The sequence below is a fragment of the Fundulus heteroclitus genome, chromosome 15 (genome assembly GCF_011125445.2).
Source record: "Fundulus heteroclitus isolate FHET01 chromosome 15, MU-UCD_Fhet_4.1, whole genome shotgun sequence".
Taxonomy (NCBI): domain Eukaryota; kingdom Metazoa; phylum Chordata; class Actinopteri; order Cyprinodontiformes; family Fundulidae; genus Fundulus; species Fundulus heteroclitus.
Genome location: NC_046375.1, coordinates 23242386 through 23268906, shown reverse-complemented (window position 1 = coordinate 23268906; position 26521 = coordinate 23242386). Strand labels below are relative to the sequence as shown.

Below are 26521 nucleotides of genomic sequence, written 5' to 3'. Positions count from 1 at the left end.
AGGACACCACCTGTGCTACAAGAGGACATTGCCTGGTAACTGTCAAACTAAGTCTTTTTGGTATTTAGTGGATAAGGACATAAACACAGTGGGGGACCAATCAACAAGGGCCCTTATACTGAAAATAGCCCTTTGAAAAAAAAAATCAGATTTTTAATTTTTTTTTAGAAAAAGCTTATTTTTGCGTTACTTACGATACGAGCATGTCAGTCAATTACTTAAGACGACAACAGGATACTGCATGGTAGTAATCTTCTGTGCTAGGAGCACAAGGATGACATGGCAGTTCTCTCTGAGCAATTTTACCCCCCCCCCCCACCTTTTGACTTTGTGCTTCCCATCTCTCTCTCTCTCTCTCTCTCTCTCTCTCTCTCTCTCTCTCTCTCTCTCTCTCTCTCTCTCTCTCTCTCTCTCTCTCTCTCTCTCTCTCTCTCTCTCTCTCTCTCTCAGCAGAACTACAGGGGCTTGCTTGTTGTCAAGTCAGTGTTTTTACAGCCTGGCATTAGCACAGGGCAGCATTCAGCGAGGACCACGCATTTGCTCTGGTTTCCTCTATAATTCACATCTGAGACCGTGCTTACTGCATGCACCACCACATATGAAATGGCCCTGATTGAATGCTGCTAGGCTTTTGACAGCTTCCCCATCAATTTTACTCTTTTTATTAAAGCAACTATATGCCCTGCTGATAAATCTTTACACCACATGTAATATCACAAATGACATTTTGCAGGCACAGGGTGCGTTGCTCCAAAAGGTCTTGCAAAAGCAGTGATGCCCTCTGAAGATTTGAAAAAAAAAAAAAAAATCAGATTACAACAACAAACTTTGATGAATTTCATTTTATTTTTTATAAATAAAAATATGACAAGTGGAGCATGGGTCGGTATTCTGCACCCTGAAGTCCAAAATTAGTAAAACGTCCTTTTGAATCAACAGAGACAAGTCTGTTGTGGTATTTCTCCAAAAGCTTTTCACATCTAGTGACTGAATGTTTTTAGTTTTTTTAGTTTTCGCCTTTGCAAAATGACTCCAGCTCCATCAGATTGGAAAGTCTCAACATATTCTCAGTTGGATTAATGGCTAGACTTTGACTGGGCTATTAACATATTTTTTGTATCTTAACCATTATATCCCAACTCAAGTTGTATATTTAGGGTCGTTGTCCTACAGGAAGGAGAAACATCAACTCAATCTTTAGCAGCTTTTAACTATCTTCCCAGATTGTTTTGTATTTATCTTCATCCATCTTCCCTTCAACTCTGAGCAGCTTTCCTGTCCCTGCGAAAAGAAAAGCATCCTCGCCGCATGATGCTGCCACCACCGTGTTTTAGGGATACCGTGTTTACTATCATGTGCAATGTTACTTGTCTAATACATGCTGAATTTCATCTTAGCCTATTTCACAAAACGTTTCTCTCATAAACCAGCAAGGAAGAGCCACCTCTTGGTTCTCTCTGGGAATTAATACATCACAAGTGGATACGCCGTTATCCTGCACCACCTGCGGTTCCGGACGATAAAGAACCGTATTCAAAACAACAATGGTGGACAAACCCAGTGTAGCGACTCTACTGTTACCCAAACAAATGTTTCAAATTTAAATTAGAATTGTCCTGCGAAATGACACCTGACTCTTGTTTACGTTTCTAAACCCTGCTGTTGGCCGGTCGCACAAGTCGTACGTCGTCACGATCCACCTGGACCAGTGGAGCCGGCTCGCCCCCATGAGTAACTGGCTTGGTGAGTCAGTGGTGTTTGTGTGCCCCGATTCCTGAGTGAACACAGCCAGTCAGGATAAGACAGAAAAATTCTGCCTCAAATAAAATATTCCGTAATTCGGAGTATAAAATTAAATAAAATACTGTGTTTTATGTTTATGTATCCTGTATATACTGTAGCTTTACATTATATGCAGCAAGCTAAACAGCAGAATTATAAAATGAGGTTTAATCTGTAGCTGCTTTGCTTCATGAGTAATACATACTGTATATTGCCTGGCTTTTTTCATCAGCTGTGTAAAGAAAAAACAAAACAAAAAAAAAAACACTGCACTCTCTCTTCGGGAAGCCCTGCTGCGGCACGAGGCGTATGTAGATTGATAATCGACAGGGGCAGACGTAATTACACCGCCTTAGAAATTAATGAATGCATTGATCGCCCACTCTAAACATAATCAGCATATTTTCCTCAAAGCCTCGCGGATCTCGAGCGACGGGGCCCGATTACATCACAGCTCGCCGCGATACTGTGGTTTCCCACACTCCGGTTCCTGAAAAGGTCTCGCCAATACTCACGGGGAAGGGTTTCTAAAACAGCCGTGATGTTGGCACCTTTGAAGTGCCTCTCAGTGTCCAGATGTAAATTCACATAGAGGAGGAATGTGATAAGCTAATGATGTCTCCAGGGGACCGGAGTTGATACAACCAGGGGAAAAACATATCTGCATATCTAAGTGGACCTTTTTTTTTTTTTCCTCTTTCTTTTCCTCCATGCCCCTCTACTCTCTGTTGACGGAGTCTGGGGCCTGAGCAGGAGCAGATGGACAGAGTCAGGCTTTGAAGTTCTCTGGGGTCATGAGTATCTGCAGTTTTATCACGCCCCACAAGCGTGCAGCGTAAATATGCCACACCAAAACACAGGGCAAGGCAGGGGGAATTTCCACTCGGAGATTCACGGCAGGGTGTAGATGAATTTAATACTTTCTGCCTCTCTGCGAAAATGGGTCCGTCAGATTCAGTGCCTTGCATTTAGAAAGTATTCGTTATACTTTTACATATTATGTCACCTTAAAAACGCAAATTTCAATGTTCTTTGGTAGTTTTTTGTGTGATGAACCAGAACAAAGTAGTGCGCAATACTGATGTAAAAAGGTTTTTATGATGAACTGAAAAATGCAAAGGCCTATATAGCTCCCATTTCAACTCATTCTCACTTTTTACATGAACTATAATTTTACAATTTTATATGAACTACAAACTACGAAACTAACACTAGCCCATCACTTATCCTAATACCTTAACCCAAACAATCAGCATCCATGTTACTATACACTACTTAAGCTACCAGCAGCAACTTTGTAGGCTAAAAATGTCATCGCAAATCACAAGCGTGCCAGTATCTGACGCACGATGAGGGCGGTGGGAGGATAGCTCTTAGGGGGCTTAACCAAGCTTCAATATTTGACCAGTTGGGAGTGAGTGAGAATGTGTTCCCCATTTCTCTATTACGCCAAATAAAATCCAGAAGTCACCAATTTACTAAATAGGGTCCACCAGTGTGTATGTTAATCTCAATATAAATACAACAAATAATAATAATTTAATATTATCATTTTATACTACAGTAATATAAATTAACAAGCTGACAGGCCGGTCAAGGAGGAGTAGAATATAAAAGTGGACTCTTTGGACTCCATTTAAAACCTATGCATGGTGGGAAATTGTCCCTGCAGAACACCCTGCACACGCCACCGGCACACTTAAACACGATGATGTCGGTATCATAGTGTCGGGATTCCTTTCGTCAGCAGGAACAGGGAAGCTGCTCAGAAAGAGTTAATGTGAGAATTCAAGGACATGAAAACTGGCCAGTCCTTGATTACATTCTTTTTGAACCTGCGTCCAATTAAAAATCAGTGGTAAAACCTAAACATTGATTATTGTTCACAAACGCTTCCCATCCAATCTGGACAATAGACAAGAAGCGACAAGTTGCTTCAAGCACACCCACAAAACACTTGCAAAGGTGAAAGCAAATGTGCCACAGTTCTCAGATTTGAAATTTGTAAATACTTGAAAATCACGTGTGATTTTCTTTCCACTTTACATGATTGGCTCCATATACAAAATCCCAATAAAGACGTTGAGGCTTGTGGGTGTAACGTGACATAACATGAAGAACATCAGAGGGGCGTGAATACCTTTGCAAGACTGTGAACAACATACAGTCATGAAACTACACCAACTAAAGTCACTTTGTTACAAAAATATACTCGTTTTTAAACTAAAACAGCAATACTATTCAAACTATTTCTCATGCAACTGCTGTCGGTGTATTTTGCTTGGCAACAATAAACACAATCAAATTAACGGGCCGTATAATGGTGCCGGTGTATTTGTCCTCACAGGGTCCCTCAGGTAGCTGTAATTTTTATTCTCATTTGCGTGCTTGAAAGAGACATTCCATAATGCAGCAGCCGGCCAGGAACGCAGTGCACCGCCGCAAAGCACGTCCATCAAAGAGAAAATAAAAAATAGGCCGTTTCCTCTAAATTCGCTCAATCAATAATGCATGCCGTGCAGGGAAGCTTGATTTATGGAGGAATTAAACGCTGTGGACTGGGCCTCGCAACAGCCGTCTGTCTCAGGAACACGGCAAACAAAATTGGACATGAAAGGAGGACGCTTAAAACAACGGCGCTGTCCGGTGTCAGAGTGGACGGGTTAGTCCGTAGTGGCACGCGCGACAAAAATGACCGACACGATTTAAACGGGAGCCTTGTTATTCGTTGGAAGTCTGGTGTATGATTTATATATGTTGAAACGGGTCACCAGAAGTCAAACATTAATACCGCTCAGGAACTGGAGGCAGAGATGAAAGGGAAAATGTGCACCTGCTGACCTGTGTGGATCCTGTGACTCCTGTGTGCCTTTCTAGCCTCGACTGCCAGACGGAAAACAAACAACTTGACAGGATTAATGGTTCTAAAAGTAAAACCGGGTCTTTGAATCTACTTGTCCCGTGGTTTTCGTTTATATTTCATTTAGTTTCTGTCTCAGTGAATTTAAATTAAACAGAAATTGCTGTAGCTGATATACCTCCAAAATGATGCATGAAGTTACATAAAGACCCACCGTAAACGACCGTAGTGGATTACCGAGTTGCTTCTTCATAGTCTACAAACGGTAAAATGCAGACTTTCATCATTCAGCTGTTACGTTTGGATTCACCCCAGAAGAGCAGTCACTATAGACCAACACAATTTCAACACCGTAAATTGTACTGTTCGAGATAAGCAGGTTGATGATAAATGGCCAAAACTGCATGCACTTAGTGGAGATAGGGAGAAGGATATGTTATCTAGCTTCTGCGTTTCCAAAAAAAAAAAATCTCTTTGCCTGATCTTGGAAAAGAGGTACTAAGATTAAAACATGTCTTTATCTGTCCAATGGTGATTTTTTTGTCTATTGAATACACATGAATACGACAACGTTGTCTTCCATCTAAACCAATGCTAGTTTTAAAACGTGGGAATTTCGGCTCTCTGCCCAGGGCACCATTCCATCAGGGGGTAGCAGGAGTGTTTGAATAAAACATTTCAAAAGTTTCTTGTCAATTGTACTTCAAAATACCTTTTTTTTTGGTTACCTGCATGTCACACAGTGAGCACTACTGCTCTAAATTGTGACATTGTTGAATACTTTGAGAAAATATGGCCATTCTCCACTAGTAGCCAAGGGCATGGCTATTTAGATTCACTCTCTTTATGATGAATCTGGGCTACTCTTGATCATTGCTAGATGAACATTAAACCCTACTTTGACTATAGAAATGTTGAAACATATTTTGACAGTAATGAAACATTTATTCTATAAACCACAGTATTTTGTTAGGATTTTTGGCATTAGGACCCTTCTAGATTGAGTCGATGTGAAAAACACTCTATTCTGGAGACTTCTTTAGTCTGGACTGAATCATTGTACACTAATCCTTTGAAACAAGGTTTTTTATTTCTAAATACAAACAAAAATGCAAGAACCACCTCTAATCCAAAGAACTCAAAACTGTGACACCCATGTAAAAATGTCTATTTATCTCTAAATATGGTCAAAAGAGGTTGAGGTTGATTGAATGGTCCAAAAAAAGCCTGAGTATCAATATTGTTATTGAATCGAAAATTTGAAAAGTTAGATTTTCACCATACGCTTCAGGACAATACATAGTAGATGGAAACAGATAGCTCAGGTTTTGATAAGCCAATACCAATTTCCAGTTTTTCTTGTGAGGGGAACTGTTGATTTCTAATTTGAATGTTTCTCTTACTGTTAAAACACATAAAAGAGGGAAAAAATGTGCTGTGGTCACTTTAATAGTGGTTTGGCATTTCACAGCATATCAAAGAGTAACAAGTTTATTCAAATTATTCCTAACCTTTAACCTATTATAACCATTAACCTCTTATAATATTAAACTTTCAGTCCAACACGGGGAGACACTCATTGAGACTGAACTCAGAAAAAATAACATGATGGCCAAAAGTAGCTCAGCATAAATCAAACATTCATCCACTAGTTAAAATACAATAAAAAAAAACTTGAATTCATCATAAGCCTCTGGACATGACTAAATGCACTACATTTGTTCACATTAGACCTCGTGTAAAACAAATTTTTAGATATAACTATACATGACAACATGAATTGGGACAGCACTTAAAAATGCTACATTCTTTCACCAACAGCGATTCTGACTATGGCCATTGAGTAATTAATACCACTGAAAACTGCGTTCATCAAGTTTTTTATACAATCACGTCTGTTTTTTTTTTTTTAACCCTTTCTGAAAAAGTTCAAGTCTTATTAGCTGGCACTGGAGATACACCTCTCAAGAAAACACAGAAAAATACAAATAATTTAGAAAGTAATTCTCTGCACCGAAACCTGAATGGGCAACACAGAGTAAAATCCATTCAGGCACTGCATGGTGTGCAAAAAAACATGTTAATATTATGATACCATTAGGTTTTTGAGGGTAAATATTTGCAAATAGTTGCCATTTTTATTCAGAAATTAAAGTTGCCAGGCTGCAACACCAAATCCCCTGAGTGAACTGAACAGAGCCCGTGTATAACTTATGGCTTTAATGTTTTACCGCTGGCTTCCTGAAACAATTGCATCCATGGCTGCAGCCCTATATGATTTTTTTTTTTAAAGCAATAGAACAAAACAAAATCATCATGTATTTTATGAGTTTTACTCAAAATAATCCCTTATTTCCAACAAACGTATATATTTCAGACTCCAGGCTAGTGATTTTGTTAGTATAGCGGTTGTTGATCTAAGTATTACATTCATATTTTCAATGCTGCTGTTTAATTGGCATCACCCAATTAAAAAAACTAAAGACATGTTTTTTAGGATCTGGTCAGAACATCAGAATAAGAACTGGGTCCATCGTGTTTGCTTTACAACAGCATTCTTTTTTACGAGAAGAGCTGGAGGGTGGAAAGGTGAAGCGGAGGAGCAGAGGAGATAAAGAGTGGAACAGACACACATGATACCACATGACTTGGACAGGTGAAAAAGAGGTTATCAGATAGATAAGGCCGGGAGTTATCAGTCTGTCACTGTTCAAAGTGACCCTCGTTGCATAAGAGACCTATTTGCCAATGGAATAAGATTTCTGCACTCAAAATAAGAACAATTCATCTCCATCATCTTCTTTCAAGTGCGGGATATTTAATTATCTTTTTTTAGTGGTAAAAAAAAATACTCCATTGGCAAAGAGTCCTATTTAGCGGCTCAAATTAAGGAAAAATACACAAATTTTAAGAAAATTTGACTTACTTTTGGTTCCCTTTTTGCAGTGTGAAATGTTGACTTTCAACTCAAGGTATCCTCAGAAGTCGAATGTAAAACCAACATGGCTGCTACTTGCTAGAAACATAGTTAAAGTTTGGGCTTTTTGAACTTCTGATCGGTGACACTATGAGATAATATCTATATCCCATTGTGTTTGAATAAAAAAATATATAAAAATCCTGGAAATCCCAACGATTTCTAATCTTAACAGCAGTTATGTTTTGTAATCTAAACCGTTTTCTGTTCCTTATTTGCATTTCCATCCAATGGGAGCAGGTGCCCTCAGGTGTAACCCGATATGTAAGGCAAGGCAAACTTATTTGTATAGTACCGTTGGCATCTCTGGCGTAAGTTAAGCGGGGCACAAAAACTCCACACCTATAGCAGTAACTCATTTTTATTTTTTTTGTGATGCATACAACCTGACGTTGATAAATTTTAAATTAAACAGATAAGTTAGCATAAACATATACAATAGAAATTCAATGTTATATAAGCTAAATGTAATTAAACTTGTATACATTAAATTACAAATAAAATCTCACTCATATTGTTCATTTATTGAACAGAAAACAAACACATCGATCCATCAACGACCCAACAAGGACAACCAACACCAGATGGTCGCACACTTTCTGGCGTTGGTTGTGTGTTTGAGCTGTGTGAAAACGAAATTTCGTTCTGTATGCACTCTGTGTATACAAAATGACAATAAAGAAAGTCTAAGTCTAAGTCTAAGAACGTAAACGTAACATGTGCTATTCAAGTATTTTTATTGGACGATCCGAGCTTGAGGCCAGAGGATTTGTGCCCCACGGCTGTCTACTGGGAGTGTGTTGGTCATGCCCTCTGCAACTTCAGTTGTTCGTTATTTAAACAGACGTTGGTGGGCCGGCCCCAATATCAAGGCGCCTCAAGAGGATTTAGCCTACTGAGCTTGTCAGTATTCTGGCAGAAAGATATATTGACACAAATGTTTAGAACAGAATTGTTACAGGAATCGGTCTTTTTAACATAATTACTGTCCCACTGATTATTGTGCACAGCAACATCTGGTGGGGCCAGGCCCCACTGGCCCCAAATGCAGAGACACCGAAATATAGCACATTTCAGTAACAGGACAACACAAAGTGCTTTACATGATTAAAACATAGGAAAATTAAAACAGAATAAAAGCAAGTAAAAACAAGAACTGTGAGAAAACAGACCATTGAACCACAGAAGTCAGTATCCAGTTCACGGCTTGTGATTATACCGCTGTGCTAAATTAAAGGGTTATTTCTGTTTTTTTTAGAGAATCTGGAGTACAGTTAACCATCTGTGTATTGTTTAAAACTGTTTATTTAACCTGTTAGTGAAAACACAAAAATGTTGTGTATCGGTTTTGTACTTTGAAAACCGAACAAAATAAACAGCACGTGATAGACTTAAAAATTAGCCTTGGAATCCTATAAAACACATAGGGGAAAATCACAGGGTGTGGCGGGGGATGGTGGGTGTTTCCTGAACCCTTCTGGGAAAACTGTTAATTTGAAGAAATCATTAGAGGAACTTCTCTTTTCAAACAATATACTGTAGAACAGTTTGGTCCGTCGTACCAACAGCCAACGCACACAGGCAGACACAGCAGAGCCATCTGAGGAGCAGAAATACAAATTTATGACCTCCATTAAGTAGGTACCTAAAACAAAACAGACATGAAGCACATTATATTTACTTCCACTTTTATATAGAATGAAAAAAATTACAATTTGGAATCAGACAGAATTTTCCTCCCCTTATTACTTAAGTTGGACCCTGTGACAGACGGCCCCCTAATGCAAGGGAAGCATTACTAGCGACTGATCACTGCATGTGTGTGAAAGAGGGACTGACAGTGGCAGTACTTGACTAAATGTATCAGGGGAGGCCAGGGTGGGGCTACTGATTTTTTTTTCATGGGGGTACAGAACAAATGAATGAAACAAAACAGGGCAATATTTCGTCATTTAGTATTTTAAAGCATTGCGTAAATGGCGGGTCTCCGTGAAAGGCATTGTTTATGTGTTGTTCCGATGTTCACCTCTAGGTGTCGTTATTATTTATTGTACCTTTAAGTGGGCAACAGAGCCCACTTGTGGCTGTGGAACTGCAGGGTGCAGAACCCTGACCTAGCAGATGACAACTGTGATGCAATCTTAATACGTCTAAAGCTGAAAGAACAACACCTTCAATTTTAAATCATTGAAAATCGTTTTCTACCGTTACAGTAAAATGGCAAAAGTCAAAAATGAAACAGTTTCTGTGGGAGTGCAAATCATCATAAGAAGCTGATTTAGAGCAGTACAGGGACCAGAACCAGGGTCCAGGACCAGTTCTACAGGGCCATTGGCCCCATTTGGCCCCTGTTTAGAGCCGCTCATGGAGACTGAGAAGAGAGAAAGGAGAGAGCAAAGCAGATCACAGCAAATAGAAAAGAAGGAGAGCAAACATCAAAAGCACACAAAATGTCAAAACAATTCTTGGCTACGGCTGAATTACCTGATCTGATTTTTTATGATTCTGATACAGATGGTAATGATTACCGTCCGGCGAAGGGTCGTTTTTCGAGTAGAGAAGTCTAATAATTATTACTATTAATATAAATGTACAATATATTTGGCCATGCAGTTTCAACCAGGTTAATTAACACATATTCAGTAAAGACTAAAGTCCCATCTGTACATTTTACATCAATCACTTGCATCCTACCCTCCTTAAAAAATTGCTGTTGAGTAATTTTAGTACGCCCCCCACCCCAAGAATGAAATGGAATTTCAGCCAATGCCTCTGCCAAAAATAGTGGGGTGGGGATGGGGGGGGGGGGGGGGGGGGGGGGGGCGAGGGTGTGTTTGGTTGGTTGTTGTTGGGGTCACAGAGGAAGGGTCTGCCCATGTGTCCACTGGATGTAGGTCCGCAGGTTGGCGGAGTGGAGCTGCTAAATTTCATTGCTATACATTTTTTTAGATATATATCTATATGTTAAATTTAGTTTGACAGGGTTGGTCCTCCTCATGCCTTGAGTAAACTCGAATAAGGCTCGTAAAGATCAGCTTTTCATTCGATCAAATCCCTAATTAAAAACCAAACTTTCAAGAGAGTTCGGACTAATCCCCAAAAAAATAAATAAAAAAAATTCACACATGGCGAATAGTGCAGCTGATGGTTTTAGTCAACGAAATCCACTAATCCAGAGCAATGCAGGAAACTGCTGTGGTCATATTTTTTTTTTTTTTCACCGAGGTTGTGACTCCAAGTCGAACGCCTGGATTTTGTGCATGAAGCGCAAATGAAAGCTGTGTTTTCGCTGCGGGGGCAAGGTAGGCTGGGCGAGGAACGGGTAGGGATCAAGTCTGTTGGGAGGCAAACTATTTTGTGCAGTTTGAGGGGCGGCTGGGAGGATCTGTGGCTTAGAGCCATCACGGAGCTGCTGGAAGGAGAAGCATTCTTCACCGTGAGGAAGGGGCGGAGGGACGGAGGAGAGGAGAGGAGAGGGAAAGGGAGAGGGAGAGGTGATCGGAGCAGGCACGTCGCCCTATCAACTGAATCCATCTTGAAAAACAGCTCGCAGGGAGTCTGAGCTCTGAGCTGCGCAGGCAGAAGAAGACCTCCCGACTTTTTTTTTTCCAGCGCACACGGGCGGACGCATCTGGGCGGCATGGTCCGGGAAGAGTGTGTCCTCACGGCGCGGAGACAGTGTGCGAGAGCGGGGGAGCCGCGTTCCTCTGTCCCGGTGCGCCGCGGACTGTGCTGAGTGAAAGCGGCGGAGCTCACTCACTCACTCACACTCATATAGGCGGTGAAAAAAGTGCGGACTTACGGACGGGGAGAGAGAGCGCGGGAGTGGGGGGGGACCCATGCAGGATAATATTATGCTTTTTGGTGGACTCGCCGGGTCCAAGCCGCTGATCGGAGCCCTTTACGCACGGAGATACAGAAAGACCGCATGAAGGACGGAGGCTCGGAGAGAGGGCAAAAGTTAAATGCGGCGGCAGGGTTCGAGATGGACGCGGGATCGCAAAAGGTACAGTGAATGTTTAATTTTAAAGGGGTGAGAAAAACGGGGGGAAAAAATACATCTGTGGCCCTGGCCTATGTTTGATTTGGATCGATGACTTGAATCTATGTGTTAAACAAAGCGATCTTTAAACGTATTAAACAACTCATATTTACATCCATCACACAAAAAAACGTGTTTTTTCTTCATTAATTAAATTTACGAGTTTATGTTAATTTGATATTAGAACAAGCCAATGATTTGTGCGCTTTACGTTCTTCAATGTTCTCTCCTTTTGGATTTGGAAGAGCTTTTCACTCTCGATGCACTGCACGCTCTCCTGCCCCCTTCCTTTAGAAATAATTCATTCAGATGAACAGCGCTCACAGGGAAGCCCTTTGAAGTATACCTGATCGCCTCTTTTTAAACGCCCATATCCATTTGAAGAAAAAAAAAAAGTTTTTCTAATTGCGTTTCTGGCGCTAAACCCACTTCTAATCGGATTGTCCTGGTTGCGTATCACAGCGCTCATCTGGTGCTGAGAAACTGTGCTCACTCGACTGGAAATGAAATTATAAAGAAAAAAAAAGAAGAAAAAGAAAAGATTAAAAAGATCTAAAGAGAAAGAAAGAAAGAACCCCCTGACGCGCAGGTTCCTGTCTGTAGTTTATACAAGGAGGGTATGGTGTTTTTCTGTAAACTTGTTTTGCTTTTTGAAGGTTATAATTTGGATTCCTGGTGACGTTTGATTCACGCTGCCATAATAATCTTGATGCTGCTGCCTTCTGCTGTTGATTCAGCCGCATTTTATCGCCTCGTGTGGTTGCTTATCCTTATCCACCCCCCCCCCTCCCCAAACCGCCACCATCACCCCTGAAGCTTATTTGATTAAATTTAGCTCTTTTCAATTTAGAAAAGTAGATCACAGATGTGTGTCAAAGGATTGTTCTTCTGTTTCTGGTTCCCATCCCCGCAACAAGGCAAGGTATTATTTATATATGTGTATGTATGTATGTATGTATGTATGTATGTATGTATGTATGTATGTATATATATATATATATATATATATATATATATATATATATATATATATATATATATATATATATATATATATATTATAGATAGATAGATAGATAGATAGATATTGTGTGTGTGTGTGTGTGTGTGTGTGTGTGTGTGTGTGTGTGTGTGCTAGAGTTGATACCAGAGGATACACTCCAAAAAGTCAATGGCAGTAGTCACTGTATCTTAACATTTCATTTCCAGTTGACACATAACAATATTGTTTGTTGTATTAAAAAAAAATCCAACAAACACTATTTGTTGGATTTGTGTTTATTAGAAAAAAATCAATGTAACCAATGTACCTTTTTTTCATGCATTTTATGATGGAAATGAAATGTTAACCTAAAGTGGACAACAGCCCTAGTTCACGTTATTTGAGTGTGGGGTTCAGGAGAATCAGACAGGGTTTTGAACTTATTGTTTGGAAAACTAATAAACAATTTCACAAAAAACGCGAGCCAAGGGAGTTGTCCACTTCATGTTTACATTTCTTTTTCAGTTAATGGATAAAAAAAAATTTTGTTGGATTAAAACCAAACAATTATGTGATGTTTCCTGGGTAAAAAAATCTATTTAACCCAACACCTTTTTATTTGTTAACTGGAAGGAAACTATTAACATAAACCATTCACCTTTTTAATGGAAAAATAGAGCAAAGGTTTCACTCGTTGAAAACAATTTGATTCAGTTAAGGGTTCACCAGTCTCTGCTCAGCATTTTTGTGTTGTTCATCTAATTAAAATGTGGCCCTAATTTACAAAGGAATTTTCAATAGTCTTGTTTTGACAAATAAAATATAGCTTTCACAAACCTTAAAACTTACTAGAAATATTCTCCATTCAGCTTTGATCAGTTTGAGTTTAGATTCCACACTACAGGTGCCCAACTTCAGTGCAGACTCATTAAAACCTCATTACATTAGCTCAGTAGGAATAGAGCAATTGCTAGCTTTGGCATTTTTAGCTAGGGATGCACGATACATTGGCAATAACTTTAACATGTCGCATCAATTGGAAAAGTAAAAGTGAGTTGATACCAATGTTTATGTCCATCTTGTTGCGGTTTGTGTATGTGCTCTGGGAGGGGGAGGGTTTTATGTGTTTGGGCATGTGACAGTGACGGATTGTGAAGCGTTTAACCGAAGCAGAAAAGCAATGCCAGTGGTGTGGTCCTTTTTGTTACAGTGTCGAAAGGGTAAGCAAATTATATATATATATATATATATATATATATATATATATATATATATATATATATATAGTATACACAATACCAGTGAGTATTGATTATCAGCAACAGCAGTATCTATATTGGATATCAGTATCGGCCCAAATTATCATGTTGGTGCCTCTCTATTTTTCGCTAATGGTTATCCAGTTGCTCATATTGTTTGTTTATTGTTTTTCTACTGAGTACCCTAAATACTGCCACAAAAGGGGATGTAAAATTGCCGGACGTTTTTTCTATTGCTAAGACAACCTGAGTTCTGTCGACAGGTCTGACAAGACGGACTGTATTTGAGCCGTGATACAGCTGGAGAAGGGAAGTGTTGAATATAGATACAGGGAGTCAACGCAGCACTCACCTATGGGGCCCGTAGGGATATACAAGCTTACTCTTATGTGTACCAACTAGGTAAAGCCTCGCGAGACCCGCTTCACCTTGACAATAAATATTGCATTCTAACATTGGAAGATCTTGTGGCACAAGAGCTGCTGCAACACACACTCAGACACTCACACAACAAGCACGCACGCACACGCACATCCTTGTTTAAACTACATAGGGAGGTTTGTGCCTTGTCTTCCATAGACTTCCCTTCATCTGCAGGCCTTTATATGGCTTAACTCTGACCCTAGCCCAAACCCTAACATTTACGGGTTATACCAAAAAAAAGTAAAAAAACAAAGCAACTGGACTTGTTTTTCGCAGTTGAAGACGTTTCGCTTCCTCTCCAGGAAGCTTTCTTAATTCAAAAAGTCTAGAGTAATGTGGAGTAACAGGCTTTATACTACTGCCAGACAAAGGCATTGTAATGGCTTAGATAACATGCAAATTCAACCGAGACAGGTCCACCCCTTAAAGCCATTAAGCCAGCAGATTGGACTGAAACTGGTCCACTCCTCTGTAACGAGGAGTCGTTAGGGTTGTTATTGGCTTGGCTTAAAGGAGCGATGTTTTGATCACTCGTATGAGGATGAGAATCGAGGTGATGATTGGCCGGAATTAACCCTATAGCTGTGTTGTAAGTTCTTGAGAGTTGGAACCTAAGGCCTCCTCCTCTGTTTAAGGTTGCTTTGGAATGACCATGACCTGGATGACTGAGAATCTTCACCAGCATATTTACGGGTTATAGTAACTCTAACCTAAACCCAACTGACACCATAGTGCTAAACCTAACCCCTTGTCCAGAAAAATGTGAGGACTGACCAAAGGTCCTCACTTTACATCCAAGTCCTCACTTTACTAGTTAAATCAGCCAAAAGTGTTCTCGCTCAACACACAAACGCACACACACACATATATATATATATATATATATATATATATATATATATATATATATATATATATATATATATATATATATATACACATACATACATTCTATCTATCTATCTATCTATCTATCTATCTATCTATCTATCTATCTATCTATCTATCTATCTATCTATCTATCTATCTATCTATCATGGCACAAGTACGTGGATGGAGGGGCATGCTTTGCTTTTGTTTTTTCTTGAACATAAGATTTTCCCTGTCGTAGCTGCCAGATGTAATTTACCCAAATTGAATTTGCAAAAAACGTCCTACTTTCCTTAAAAGAAGCACAAACTCTTGTCTGTCTTCCAAATCTATGCTTTGCTGGCCACTCCACGCCGTGCAGGAACCCTTCATCTACACTCATGGCCACTGCAGTGCTTAACATTCAGCTCCTCACTCCTGTCGTCGGACTGACTCAGGGAGGGGCTTCGGTCGAAGCTTGAAAGCTGCAGATGATGACCACTATCTTTCAATCATGTAGAGAAGGAAGTAGAGGGGTTTGATTGCTTGTAAAAGTTGGAATAATAGATCCGGTACAAAGGGGGTCAGTGTATTCTAAACTCCTGCAGTGCTAAAATATGCGCCCGCATTGATCATTTATTGCAGGTGAACGTGAAATATAATTTTCCCTTCACATTCTGGCTGGCAGGTCACACTGGCCCGGAGGAGGTGTGGGTCTCTATTCCTCGAATTCCCCCACTCCCCCGAACATCCCCAGCCTTAAATCTGTACGCGATCCTAGCCTTCGCTAGGTAATAACACGCTCCTCCGCAGGCCACCGGCAAAACAGTCGCCTCTGTTTACTGTAAGCAGTTGTGTTTACTCGTGCACCTCTCCCTGCAACGTCTGCTTAGCAGCTGGAAATAAAGAGAAAATACTAACAATAAAAGCAGGTGCAGCTTTCGTTTATACATATTTTTTTTATTTTTTTTTTGCCTCGTGTTGTCTGCTTCTCACCAGGAACTGTCTCGTACATCCATGTTGGCACTCAGAAAGCTGATGTCTTCATTAGCCTTATCTCTTTTTATCATGTTTTCCATTAAGCAGGCCCCGATGTTGCCGAGAAGCCCCCGTTGAATCCATGAGTGAGTGTCCTTGCAGTGCTCTATTACCTCCTTTGATAGAGCGCGAGGGGAATAAAAGCCTTCTTTATGTCTGTGAGACCGGATGTGCAAGAGCTGTTCTGAATATTTATCAGACTTCTTTTTTTTTTCTTTTTTTTTTTTTACAACATAGTCAGTGCATAATTCCAAACAGTATGTGACCCGGCCTGTCTGTTCAGGAGAGAGGGAAGGATTGATGGAAAAAGTGTGTGTTAAATAAAAGAGACATGGGGGTATAAAAGAAAAAAAAAAGTCCCTATTTTTCCCCCAAAAAACTAACCATTTCTAAAAGAAATACTTATCCAGCTTTTCTTCGTTTTCCCATAGGTCTCTGGATCCAAATGCCACCCCCGGTGGGCTCTGCGGTGGTCCGGGACCAGCGGTGTGTGACGGACAGGCGAGCGAAGCCTGTGGCGGCCTTCTCCTGTGCTTCTTCAAATTGGCTCCGGCTGAGCTCTGCGTGGAGCAGAGAGTGAAGGGTCCCGCTATTGTTTGACGTCTCAGCATGGATGGAGTCGCCACCACAAATGAGGCCGTCGCTCTTCAGCTGAGGACTAGCGTTTACGGGATTACCGTCTTTGTTTCCTGCTCCGTTCCCAACTAACTGTCTTGTTGCTAGACTCTCCTTAGGTGGACCTCTTTGCAGAGTCGTGTTTTTTTGGTGGATACATACAATTTATTGCCTTTTTTTTGGGGGGGGGGGGTTACTTTTTTTTTATTGTCAGTCTCCTTTTTCCCTTTTTTGCTTTTCCACTATGGAGTTTCTGGCTGGACCATGGAATAAAGATTGGGCCTCATTTTTACAGTTTTGGTTGACTGTCATCCTCAGCCTTCAAATGCAGTTCAGCCCGATTGCGTCGTGTCCCCAAGTGTGTCGCTGTGACAAAACGTTTATTTACTGCAACGAACGCAGCCTGACATCAGTGCCTCTGGGGATCGGAGAGGGCTATAGCATCCTCTACCTACACAACAACCAGATCAACAACGCTGGCTTCCCTGTGGAATTTCACAATATAGAATCCATAGAAGTTGTTTATCTGTACGGCAACCAGCTGGATGAGTTCCCCATCAATCTGCCCAAAAACACAAAAGTCCTGCATCTCCAGGAGAACAACATACAAACAATCTCCCGAGCAGCCTTGGCTCAGCTGAGTAAACTTGAGGAGCTGCACCTTGATGATAACTCCATCTCTACAGTGGGGGTGGAGGAAGGGGCCTTTAGGGAGGCGCAAAGTCTTAAGCTCATTTTCCTAACCAAGAACCACTTAAGCAGTGTTCCTATAGGCCTTCCTGAGGAGCTGAAGGAGCTGCGGTTAGACGAGAACCGCATTGCTGTTATTGCAGAGGAGGCCTTTCAGAACGTGACACGTCTGCAGCGCCTCCTGCTGGATGGAAACCTACTAACGGACGAGGGCATCGCGCCGGGGACTTTCAGGGACCTGGGCTCTCTCCGAGAACTGGCCCTGGCTCGGAATTCCCTCACCTTTCCCCCGCCCCTTCTACCAAGCCAGTCACTGGTCAAGCTCAGTCTGCAGGAGAACCTCATCAACCAGATCCCTGTGGTGGCCTTTGCTGAGCTAAACAGACTAGAAAAACTAGATATTTCCTCAAACCAGCTGCAGACGCTCACGCAGGGTGTTTTTGACGGCCTGTCGAGCCTGAAGCACCTGATAGTGCGCAGCAACCCCTGGCGTTGTGACTGCTCCGTGAAATGGGTGGTGGTATGGCTCAAGTCCTTGCCATCCTTCATCAACGCCAGGGGCTTCGTGTGTAACAGTCCGGAGAAAGTGCGAGGCATGACAATCAGAGAGCTCACGCTGGACGTTATTGAGTGCCCTATTCTCCCCGACCAGACGCCCTGGCCCACCCTCCGCTCCACTCCTCCTCCCCCACCCACCACCGCCCCTATCACCACCATGATCTCCACCCTCGTCACCACATATAACCCTTACTACTTTGACCCCTCCTCCCCTCCCTTACCCCCTTTCCATAACAACCCCCCAGGACCCCTACCCCCCTATGAGGATCCCCTTCAGATCTCCATCCATGTGGTCAACTCCACCAACATTGAGGTGAGCTGGGCGTCTTATTTCACCGTCACGGCCTACAAAGTCACTTGGGTCAAAAGGAGCCAAAGCCAAAATGAAGGGATGCGAGAGAAGACAGTTAATGGGGATCGGCGGCACCTCAGCCTCACCAACCTCGAGCCCCGCTCTGTATATCGGATCTGTGTTCATGTTCTGGACACCCTCAACTCCTACAGGCCAGGAGAGGATACTATCTGCTCTGAGGCTCAGACCAAGGCACCCATTTCTCCTAAGCCTACCCCACAGGACGGCCTGAACTCCACGCTGCTCATGGCTGGGATTATAGGCGGAGCCCTTCTCATCATCTTGGTGACACTGCTGGGCCTGTTCTGCTGGCACATGCACCGGAAGAGCCGGTCTTCCTCAACCAAGTGGAAATACAACCGGGGCCGGAGAAAAGATGACTACTGTGAGGCGGGAACCAAGAAGGACAACTCCATACTGGAGATGACTGAGACCAGTTTTCAGATAGTGGCTCTAAACAATGAGCAGCTGCTCAAGGGAGACTTCCGGATTCAGCCGATCTACACGCCCAACGGGGGCATTGGATTTAGAGACTGTCACCTCAGCAACAACAGCATAGCTTACTGCAAGAGCAGCAACGTTCCCAGTACAGAGTTCTGCCACACGTGATGCAGCACTCGGACGGACGTGTGCCAGAAACAACTACTTAAATACACACTGTTTGTGTAGATGACATCTAAAAGTAAAAAAAAAAAAAATTCTAGTGAAATATTACTGTACCATATATATTTCCAAGATCCGTCTACAATGTAATTTATACTGTGGATAATAATGTGGGATTCTCTGCTATCTTTTTTATTCTTAGGAAAAACAAAAAAGAGACAAGTGTTTTCTTTCTTCTTTTATAACCAGCAGGGTTTTGAAAGTCATTGGGATGGTCAGTACTGTACACGAACATGGGTTTGTACAATCATGGCACCCTGGGTGTAGCTCCTGACAAGACGTAGCGTCAGCCTCGGAAACATAAGGGCCGCCTTTGAGTGCTGGGATCCTTTGCTAACCACAGAAACAAAATATGGCCTTTTTTCTGCTGTATAATCCTCACACCTCAAAACGACCCCCCCCCCCCCCCCCCCCCCCACCCATCCATCAAGCCCCCCCCCTTCACCCCAGTGGAACAGAACAAGAGGAATCAAAACACTGCTGATTAGAGTGTTGTAGGAAATTTAGCACTGGTTGTGAAAAAAAAAAAAAAAAAAGAATCAAAGTGCACTTTCTTATTAATGGCAGCCGGGCAGGAAATGAGCAGAGGTGGTGATTGCTTGTAGGGGACTTGTGGATGGAGAATGTCATCCCTGTGTTGATGTTAAAAAAAAACCCTGCACTAAAAATTCCCCAAAAGTGCCACAATACTAAAAAGCATCTTTGTTCTGCTGCTTTACACTGCAAAAACAGAACTAAAATTAACTAACATTTTCTTGAAATTAGTGCATTTATCCTTGATTTGAGCAGGTAAATAAGATAATTTGCCAATGGAATAAGATTTTTGCACTTAAAATAGGAACAACTCATCTCCATCATCTTATTTCAAGTGCAGTAGATCTAATTGTCTTATTTTAGGGGTCAAAATACTCATTCGATTGGCAGATCATCTTATTTACCTGCTCAAATCAAGGACAAATGCACTAATTTAAAGGAATTTTTACCTTTTTTTTATTTCTGTTTTTGCAGTGTACAGAGGGGCGGAAGTTGGATTAGTCAGGACAAAAAAAAGAAATTCTAGCAAAGAATGTGCTGTTTTCAGAAAAAAAAAAATTACTGTTGGCTTAAAAGCAACAAAGCATTGTTGTCTCTTATGAGGTGCGTTGATGCTCTGAGACTTGGAAGATCCTTCTCGGTTGTAATTTTCTCCTATCCAGCTTTTTTTTGTCCATTCTGTTGACCACAAGGGGGCAGTTTTTCCTTCAACGCTGCGTGTGGGAGCGAGTAACACCAGAGAGGGCAGAGGGATCGCTTTACCTCCACCGTTCCCCCGGAGCCCATTGCCCAGACAGCATTACTCATGCTCAAGCAGCATTGTGTGGAGTATTCATGCTCATTGAGCTTACTTAATGACGTGGAAGCATTTAAAACCAACAGTGTTTGGTGGCTAAATGATATGGATTTTCAACTCCTGTCTATTACGGCATAAAGATTCCTCTGAGATTGGAGGAAAAAAAAGAAAAAGAAAAAAACGTATGATGAATTTGGAAATGGCTCGCATAACGCTAATTATATACTCATATATTTCATCCTCGTCCCAGAGTTTATTAGACATAGTGATGAATTAGGAAATTACTTTGAGATCACACCCCTCCCATGATCACACAGGCGCTTTGACCGAGCACCCTCGTCTGGCTCATCATTATTTATCTCTTTGTCCCCGCTTGCGAGACGCCTTATTTCATTTTCGGTTTGCTCGTCTCGAACAATGCACCTGCTCTCTTCACTCCGGTAGTATAGCTGGAAGGATGATTCGCACTCTGTCCGACCCGATTTACCCTCCATTCCGGGCTGCACGCTCTGATCCCTGCATGGGATCAATTAAAACCCTTTTCCTGCCCTTAAGCTCAGACGTTGCGGCGGCAGCTCCTCAACATGTGAGGAGTCTCCCGTTTATGCACTTCTTAGGACTTTATTTGATCTGACACAATTTCATTTTAAGGGGCCAAGCTTAAAGAATTCCCACCCACCTCTTTTATCGTAATCCTACCAAAAAGGGGAGAGAAATATGTCAACCTTATTTTCACTTGGCTGCATGAAGCTCACTCTAGAGGATACAGCCTTTAACTCTTTGGGAGGCTCCACAGATGTCCCAGCTCTTGTCATGTTTTATAAGGTACAGTAGGAAGATGTTTGGAGCAGAGTGACGTTCAAGGGCTCGTGACAGATTGTCAGATTTATTTTAAAAAAAGGACTTATCACAACACCCTGAATATCTCAAAACTAGTTGCATAACATTTTTATTCCAGGTATGGCAGGGAAAGTGATCACTTCATTTAAGGCGTTCCAAACCCCAGTGCCAAACGATTGTTTAACACAGAAGCGCAGAACGTAGATTATACCACCTGACTGAACCTTGTTGTCGTGATTTGTTGTATTAAACCATATTTTTTTTTATTATTATTTGTTTCAAAACGAGACACAAGCTGAAGTTGTTAATTTTTAAAAGTGATAATGAGTCCTGTTTCCTCACAATGAGTTAGGCTCATTAACAATATCACATCCTACTGCATTGCCACATTTAAAATGTAGTTTATTGTAGCTGCTATGTTACTAGTCAAAACAACTGATTAACAGTTCATTACAACATTTACTAAATTTTATTAGCATGGGACCCATATCGGTTGGTTGATTAACCTCCGCATTTTCAAGTCAGAAATGCAAATTATATTTGTTGGCATATTTCGGTTGTTTTTAGTTTATTGGACACTATTTTATTTTATGGTTCTGACTTTCTAAAATTCCCCCCTTTCTCTTTTCTCATAATCTTAGCAAAAAAGGGAGAAAAATCTGCAGAGCTCATGTACTGTTGGCTGGATAAAGCCAACAGTCTAGAAGATTATTTTTACCTCTTTGTGAAGCTCCACAGATTTTTTTTGTTTGAACAAATTTTACTTAGTAGAAGCGAACAGTTAAAGCAGAATAACTTTATAAGGCTCACAATACACTTGTTCCAGATCAAGGAGATATGTGGTAGGATCAATTTTAACGTATTGCAAAATTTGTTTCCCTTCACTGTAATTTCAGCAGCAGCACAGATGGATTTTTTTTTTTATATATAATTTTTGCACCTAAACTCAAGTTGATATTATTTGTGCCCATTTACAGTTAAGTCCATAAATATGCATATCTCTGTTAGATTTAGATAATCAAAAGAATTAAAATCAAGAAGTTTGTTTGTCATAGGAAATGACACAGGCATATAAGATAACAAAATAAAGTAAATGGAGTATCAAAAGTAAAACTTTTTACTATTTATTTTACAAAAAATTGCACATTTGAAATGATGTATACCGTTCTAAATTATCAGTAGAGTAATTATATATATATATATATATATATATATATATATATATATTTGTCTTATTAACAAGCTTAGCCATCTTTTTTTAATGTTTCCACAGGCATGCTAAGGCTTTTGCCTTTGAAGGTGATGAAGTCCAAGTTGTTGAGGTTAGAAGGCCCCGTGCCATGACTAATATTCAGCTCCATGCATCTGCTGCTCTGTCAGATTCAAGTCCGGATCCAAATCAGTTTTAGTAAGAGACGAGCTAGTAAAACTACATTATTACTTTAAACCTAAATCTGCCAGGGATTAGAAGCATTTTGGCTGAATTGTAGCTTGGAAGGGTACGTTTTATTAATTGCTTCGGAAACCAGAGGCATTAGCCGACTGCTGTTCTCACTGACCAGACTATGGTTTTAGCAATACAAGCCAGTTAGATAACATTTTATGGAACCAAGCACCAAAGAAACATATTAATAAAAAGAAATCTCATAGTTGCTATTGTATTTATGTGAATGGTTTGATAAAGTTTATTCTACAGCTACTTACTGCAACTTTCACTACTCTTATTTTTTTACATACTCATATTTGAGATTGGAGTTATTAAGGGACATGTATTTCCAAGTAACTTTATAGTGTATTTTTCCAACTTGGTAATTCTGTTTGCTCATAGGATCGAGATACAATCTTTATGGAAAAAAGGCAGTCTGTTCTCTGATTAAAACAGAAAGCTAGCTTAGTGAGCCACAGATGATTGAAATGGGGAAAAAGTTACATTTAAATATATTTTTTCATACATTTAAAAATTGGATAAATTTACAAAAATGGTTTATATTTGGTCTGTGCCTGGTCTTGCTTCTTTTTGTGTGTGTTTTGAGTTAAGCTATGTTAGCTAGTTAAAAATAATGAGGTGACAATTTGCTCATTATTTTGGCATGAAATGTAATTTTCAACATTTCAGCTTTTCCTTTAAATGTAAAGTGGTCAGTGGTTCCAAATGAAATAAAATGTCCAAAATGAAAACCTGTGAGGCATTCCACTCCAGAAATCCAAAATAAATAGGTGAAAATAATAAAAGAAAATAAAAAAATTTAAATAAAAAGTAAATTCTAGCTATTAGGCTTTTTCTAGCAGACACACATTTGTAGACTTCTTTGCACAGCCTTCAGATTCTGTTTTATTTTTTTGCTACATACCTCATAAAAGAGAAAATAATGTGCTGCAGGTTCTTCAATAGATGTCAAAGTTTTAAAACTAACAAGAGAATGAATTTGTATATTGTTCCCATTTAAGTATCAGTGCTTTTTAAGCAGAGCTTTATTGGATTTTTATCAAACAAAGAAATATCATCAAAGTACACGCAGTTCGTTGATGCATTTATTTAATAATTCATTTATTGACCAAAAGTAGTGAGAGTTCTTAACTTTGACGTATTTAGAAACATAACTGAAAAGTTTATTTATTTAAGTAACTCAATTAACTGAGTGAAACAAATTATATAGATTAATTACACAGACTGGCATTTCAGGGGCTTTATTTCTGTCATGATTTTCCACTTACCGCTAATGAAACAACAAATTTAAAATTTAAATCTTACATTAGACCAATAAAAAATGTTAATACATGAATGTGGGCTTAAGAAAAGTATGTTTAATGCATGCTTAAAGGTGGAATATTAATCTGACAAACGGGCCTCGTCAGAACGCTTCTCCTAATTTACTAAATCCAACTGTCTTCAGTTAGAGCTAAGTAAGGGAAATGTGTGTGATTCCTGTCTCTGGGTGCTGTACGGATATCAAAAGCATATTTAAATTTTGAATGTAAATAAACACTCAAAATATGTCACTGTTGTCATAATATCCCTATTTAGTTGAATTACTAGTAATACTTGCTATGGTTGCTGTTGATAGCTGAAAGTCACATGTTTCTTCCACTGTTATTTTGCTGATCATGGAAGAAGGTTTGAGAATCGCTTCTCAAAGCAAATATTGTACAAGTAAGACACAATTAGATGGGTTTATTATTAACTTCTGTGGTTACCAAAGCTTCCCCAACTTTTAGTTCACCATTTTTCTACTGATATTTACATATCAGCTCATCTGACTCACGATGGCCAACATCACGGACCGGGCCGCTCGGATTTGCGTTCAGACTTGGCCTGCCGAGCGTCCAAGTGACCATTCCCTGCGTTTCGTTGTTTAATCGCTTTTCCTGCTGACCGTTCTCCCATGTTACCATGAGCTTTGTTTTTTTTCCGCCTTTTTGAGATAAAAAGCCTCCTTTGAAAGGCACATGCTGGTCAAACAAGTCAGGTCAAATCATTGCCACATAGTATCTGCCCTGCCTGTGAATGTTTAACGGAGACAGATATTTGCCTTACCTTGTTTTGCTGGAATGACTGAAGAGCTAGAGAGTTAACAGAGTTGGGAGAGGAGAGGAGACATCAACAAGAAAGCTGAAAGGAAAGCACATTTCTCAAAGGGCCCATACAGCCAAACCAACTGTTAGCATTAAACATACTAGTTAACCGTGGACGGATCATCCAACGCGTTTGTGCCAAAAATGAGCATGAGCAGGCAGTGAGGAGCTTCGGTGTTTGCTTTATGGTTTGTGTTTCTCTTTACTTTGGACCAACAGCATGTCAGAAAGCTTTCTGAGGCTCTAAGGGTTCCTATGTTGATTGTGAGGGTGCTGAGAAGCTAAATGGTTCGCAGTCCATGCATATTTTTGGTAATTTGACGGTCTTATCAGAAACCATTAATGAAAAACAACAAGAAAAGGGGTTATTGAACTTTTGTTGTAAAGTACAAATTTTTATAAATATAAGAACATTTTTTTTTTGTGGTCATCAATACATGAGGGGAAATTTAAATGTTGCTTGGTAGGGCTACTCTTTTCATGTTTTCAATCATATAACATATCAGGCAAAGAGAAAGGAGAAATTACACACCGTTTCACAGTCCAAGTCCAACACATCTTTGACTATTTTTTACTGTAGGAGTTGCTGTTATTTTTGTATACCTCGAATCAGTTGTAGTGTTTCTTTTCAAATGACAAAGCAAATATAGTTGAACAGAAGCATACAAAATAAACACATATCTGGACGTTTGGACGAGGATGTGTTGTTTTTTTTGTCACATATATTATGGATTGTGATGGCAAAACCACTCGCTCCTACCGTATCTATGGGCAACGACGTCATGTGGTTGAAGCATGTTTGTGAGAAAGAAGACCAATGATTTTGTTTCTTTTTGGGTTTGCATGTTTTGGTAACTGAATGTACCTATCCTAAAACAGTAAAGAAAAAACAACTTTTCCTTTGATTTTTAGATTTAAAATGCAAAATATCCTTCTTTTTTTGGGGGGGGGGGTGTTGCGAGGGTCAAACTCACACAAAATTATTATTTTCACACTTAAATGATAAAATCTCCTGCATAGAAAAGCAGAAAAATTGGCCTGATTTCTTTTTCGTATTTGTAGACAAATTGTTATTCTAAGCATCACGTACGGTGACTATAGGATGCACTGTTTTTTAAGAACACCTAAGGGGTGTTGTCCCACATCTTTCTTTTTATCACTAAAATTTATAGATGACCATATAAAATTAAAACATCTAAAGTTCAAATGAGTTAGGATGAGGAATTGAAGATAATTGTTAAGCTTTCACTACCATAAGTTTGTATATGGAGAGTATATAAGAAAACTGGCCACTTTATTGTTCCCCTTTGCCCATGATTTTCTGTTTTTATTATTTTAAATATATATATATAAAAAAAAGCTAATTACAATTTCTGCTCATCTATTTTTGACCACAAAAAGAATGCCAACTTGCATTTCAATGTTATCTTCTGCATTTTAAAAGGGACCAATCTCTTTTTTTTTGTAATTGGTGATTTCCAAAGAGAAATTCCAAGCACCAAAAAATTTGCATTTGCAATTGATTTTATGTTGTAATTTTTTCAATGTGAGAATCAAAATAAACCAAATATGAATTCCTGTTGATCCAATTTTGACCACAACAAAAGGAAGATTTGTATTTAAAAAGAAATCAAAGAAACTTTTCAATGTATTGTTTTTCATTACTGTTTCTGTGAAAATCTGAAAAC

General features: G+C 40.0%; 1 protein-coding gene across 2 annotated transcripts in view; it reads left to right on the top strand.

The window, feature by feature from the left end:
- flrt2 (fibronectin leucine rich transmembrane protein 2) overlaps positions 1 to 19234 on the top strand; it is a 57733-nt gene extending 38499 nt beyond the window's left edge. The window contains exons 1-2 of one of the 2 annotated variants that reach the window (XM_012854519.3): positions 10742 to 11625; positions 16644 to 19234. In XM_012854519.3, coding sequence (XP_012709973.2) covers positions 17072 to 19036 — 1965 coding nt within the window. In that variant the 5' untranslated portion in view covers positions 10742 to 11625; positions 16644 to 17071 and the 3' untranslated portion in view covers positions 19037 to 19234. Of the gene's footprint in view, positions 1 to 10741; positions 11626 to 16643 lie in introns of those variants that run through there. The other variant, XM_036147678.1, reaches the window with a different exon arrangement.
- Positions 19235 to 26521: the final 7287 nt, after the last annotated feature.